The following is a 2,589-nucleotide window of genomic DNA, read 5'->3' as shown; positions in this document are numbered from 1 at the left end:
AGGCTAATATTAGGTTTGTTAATTCTTAAAATAACGTGAATTAGATACTTTTATTTATTAAACATATTTTCTATGAACATATATGTTTGTATTCATTGATTATGATTACGTTAAAGGGTGTTATAATATTTTCATTAAGAAAAAACTTAGGCTAATATTAGGTTTGTTTGTTTTTTAAGATAACGTTAATCAATTACTTTAATTTATTAAACATATTTTCTATTGAACATATATGTTTGTATTCACTGATTATGAGTAAAATCTATATGTATGTGATTACGTTAAAGTGTTATAATATTTTCATTAAGAAGAAACTTAGGTTAATATTAGGTTTGTTTTTTAAGATAACGTTAATCAAATACTTTAATTTATTAAACATATTTTCTATTGAACATATATGTTTGTATTAACTGATTATGAGTAAAATCTATATGTATGTGATTACATTAAAGTGTTATATAATATTTTCATTGAAAAGAAATTTATGCTACTATTCAAATTATAATCGAATTATAATTACACGAAACTCTCGTACAAAAATTCATTATTTTATTTCTTTTGATTTAAAATCACACGTTTGTTAACAATATATATATATAAATCAAAATGATTGTGGTATTAAAAAATGATTTAAATTCTTCGTAAAAACACGTCGATGATTCTCGATCAATTAACTTTTAAATAATTGTAATTACCATTATTGTAATCACCGACTTTTTTTCCCCCAATTCTTTTCTTGTTTTTTCTGCCCCTTTTTCTCTCTACCTAAATTTTTCCTTCCTTTTCTTTTTTTTTTTCTTTTTATTTGACTCTTTCACGCATACTCGTAACAGCATTGGAAATATGTCAAGGTAAGTAAGGAATACATCCTTACACGAGAATATTTTCTCGATTTATTTTATTTCGAGACACCGCTACAATGATCACACCTTTATTATTATTATTATTATTATATATAAATATATATATATACATACATACATACATACATATATTTATAGAAATGCAATTGTAGATATACGCTGTCATTCACACACGAACGCAAATAAATAAAATGGGAACTTGCTTTATTTTTTTTTCGTATCCCCCCATATATTGGGTCGGGGTTAAAGTTTCTTCGTATTTTTAAATTCCCAATTTAAACAAAATTGATTAAAAAAATACGATGACAATTTTCTTTCCTCCAATATATGGTGGATCGTTAGATATTCATATACATACATACATACATACATATGTGTATATAATATTCATTTAAATTTGCATCACATAAATGTAAAAAAAAAAAACAAAGAAAAGAAATTCATTTTTATAGTTCGTTGTGTTCCTTGTTAGAAATTGAAATAATAATTATATTATACGTTTGAATATATTTGAAACACGCAAAAATGATTACATATATACATGCATACATACATATATACAATATTAGTTTTTTTTCTCTTCACGAACACGTTTCTGACACGGTGTTGGTTTCATCCATGTTTCTTTCAGACTTACACGTGCCTGCACGTGTGCGTTCTTGTCAACAACCAACCATGCTGCTCCCCCACCGTAAGTTCCATGGTGTTATTGCATACGATCCGTTTAAATTTTTTTTTTTTTATCGAAAAGAATGAAGGAAGAGGAAGGAAGAAATAAGAAAATCAGAATAAAAAATGCAGCAACAGCTAAAAAAATTTTTTTTGCATAAATCGTAACACTACTTTGCACATTTATTTTATCTTATTTAATTGTATTTATTTTTGTATCGTAGAAAATCATTCAACGTGTTCGATTTCTCATTTATTTTATTTTATTTATTTATTTAATATTATCGTTTTTAATTGTATCAAAGAGATAAGTGAAATTTTGTGTTTTCGAATTCATTTAAATATATTTTTAATTATAGATTTAATTTTTAATTCAAATTATTTTGGAATTTTTGATTTCAAATCATCTCATCTTATCTTTTGTGTGTGCATTATTTATTTTATTTTTATATTTATTATATTATTTATTTATTCATAGACGGGTTGTTGCTGCTGCTGCTGCTTCGAGCATGGCACTTTTGATATTTTTTATTTATTATCTGTCACAAATACACAAAAAAAAGTAATTATTTTTAATTAGCACACGCGAACAATAAGATAATTTTGATAATTGTAAATGATGATGATGATATTGATTAATAATTATTTATTTAATTGTATGCATTGATGTCACGCATTTGTTTGTTTATCAACTTGCTTACTTTTTTTTTTTATACATCCTTTTGTGCATGATTTTTAAATGAATATTTAATCAAAAATACTGTTTTCTCTCTTTTTTTTTTGTAGAACATCGTACTTTCAAAGTTGATATTTAAAATTTTGTATTATCCTTGTATGCAATGTATCTTTAATTTCCCCCTTTCACATAATCACGAAAGATCATGTTCGTTGCACGATGATAACGCACGTAATTCTTCTCACACTTTGTACACGTAATTTAGTTCACACAGAGTAATATTCAGAGAACACACAAAACTGCATAAAAATTACACACATTGCACATTTTATAATATATATATATATATTATAAATTATTTATTACAAATACAACAAAAAT

General features: G+C 24.5%; 1 protein-coding gene across 22 annotated transcripts in view; it reads left to right on the top strand.

Moving 5' to 3' along the window:
- The window catches only part of LOC106789214 (microtubule-actin cross-linking factor 1), a gene marked incomplete in the record, with an annotated part of 154,157 nt that overhangs the window by 72,911 nt on the left and 78,657 nt on the right, over window positions 1-2,589 (top strand). For 13 of the 22 annotated variants that reach the window (XM_014753245.1, XM_014753246.1, XM_014753243.1 and 10 more), the window contains 2 exon segments: window positions 834-851; window positions 1,495-1,554. In XM_014753245.1, the coding sequence (XP_014608731.1) occupies window positions 834-851; window positions 1,495-1,554 (78 nt within the window). 22 annotated transcript variants of the gene reach the window in all.

This window comes from Polistes canadensis, unplaced genomic scaffold (assembly GCF_001313835.1).
Source record: "Polistes canadensis isolate GaletaPanama2010 unplaced genomic scaffold, ASM131383v1 scaffold_171, whole genome shotgun sequence".
Lineage (NCBI taxonomy): Eukaryota > Metazoa > Arthropoda > Insecta > Hymenoptera > Vespidae > Polistes > Polistes canadensis.
The sequence above is the reverse complement of the archived record's forward strand: the minus strand, read 5'-3'. Positions and strand labels throughout refer to the sequence as shown.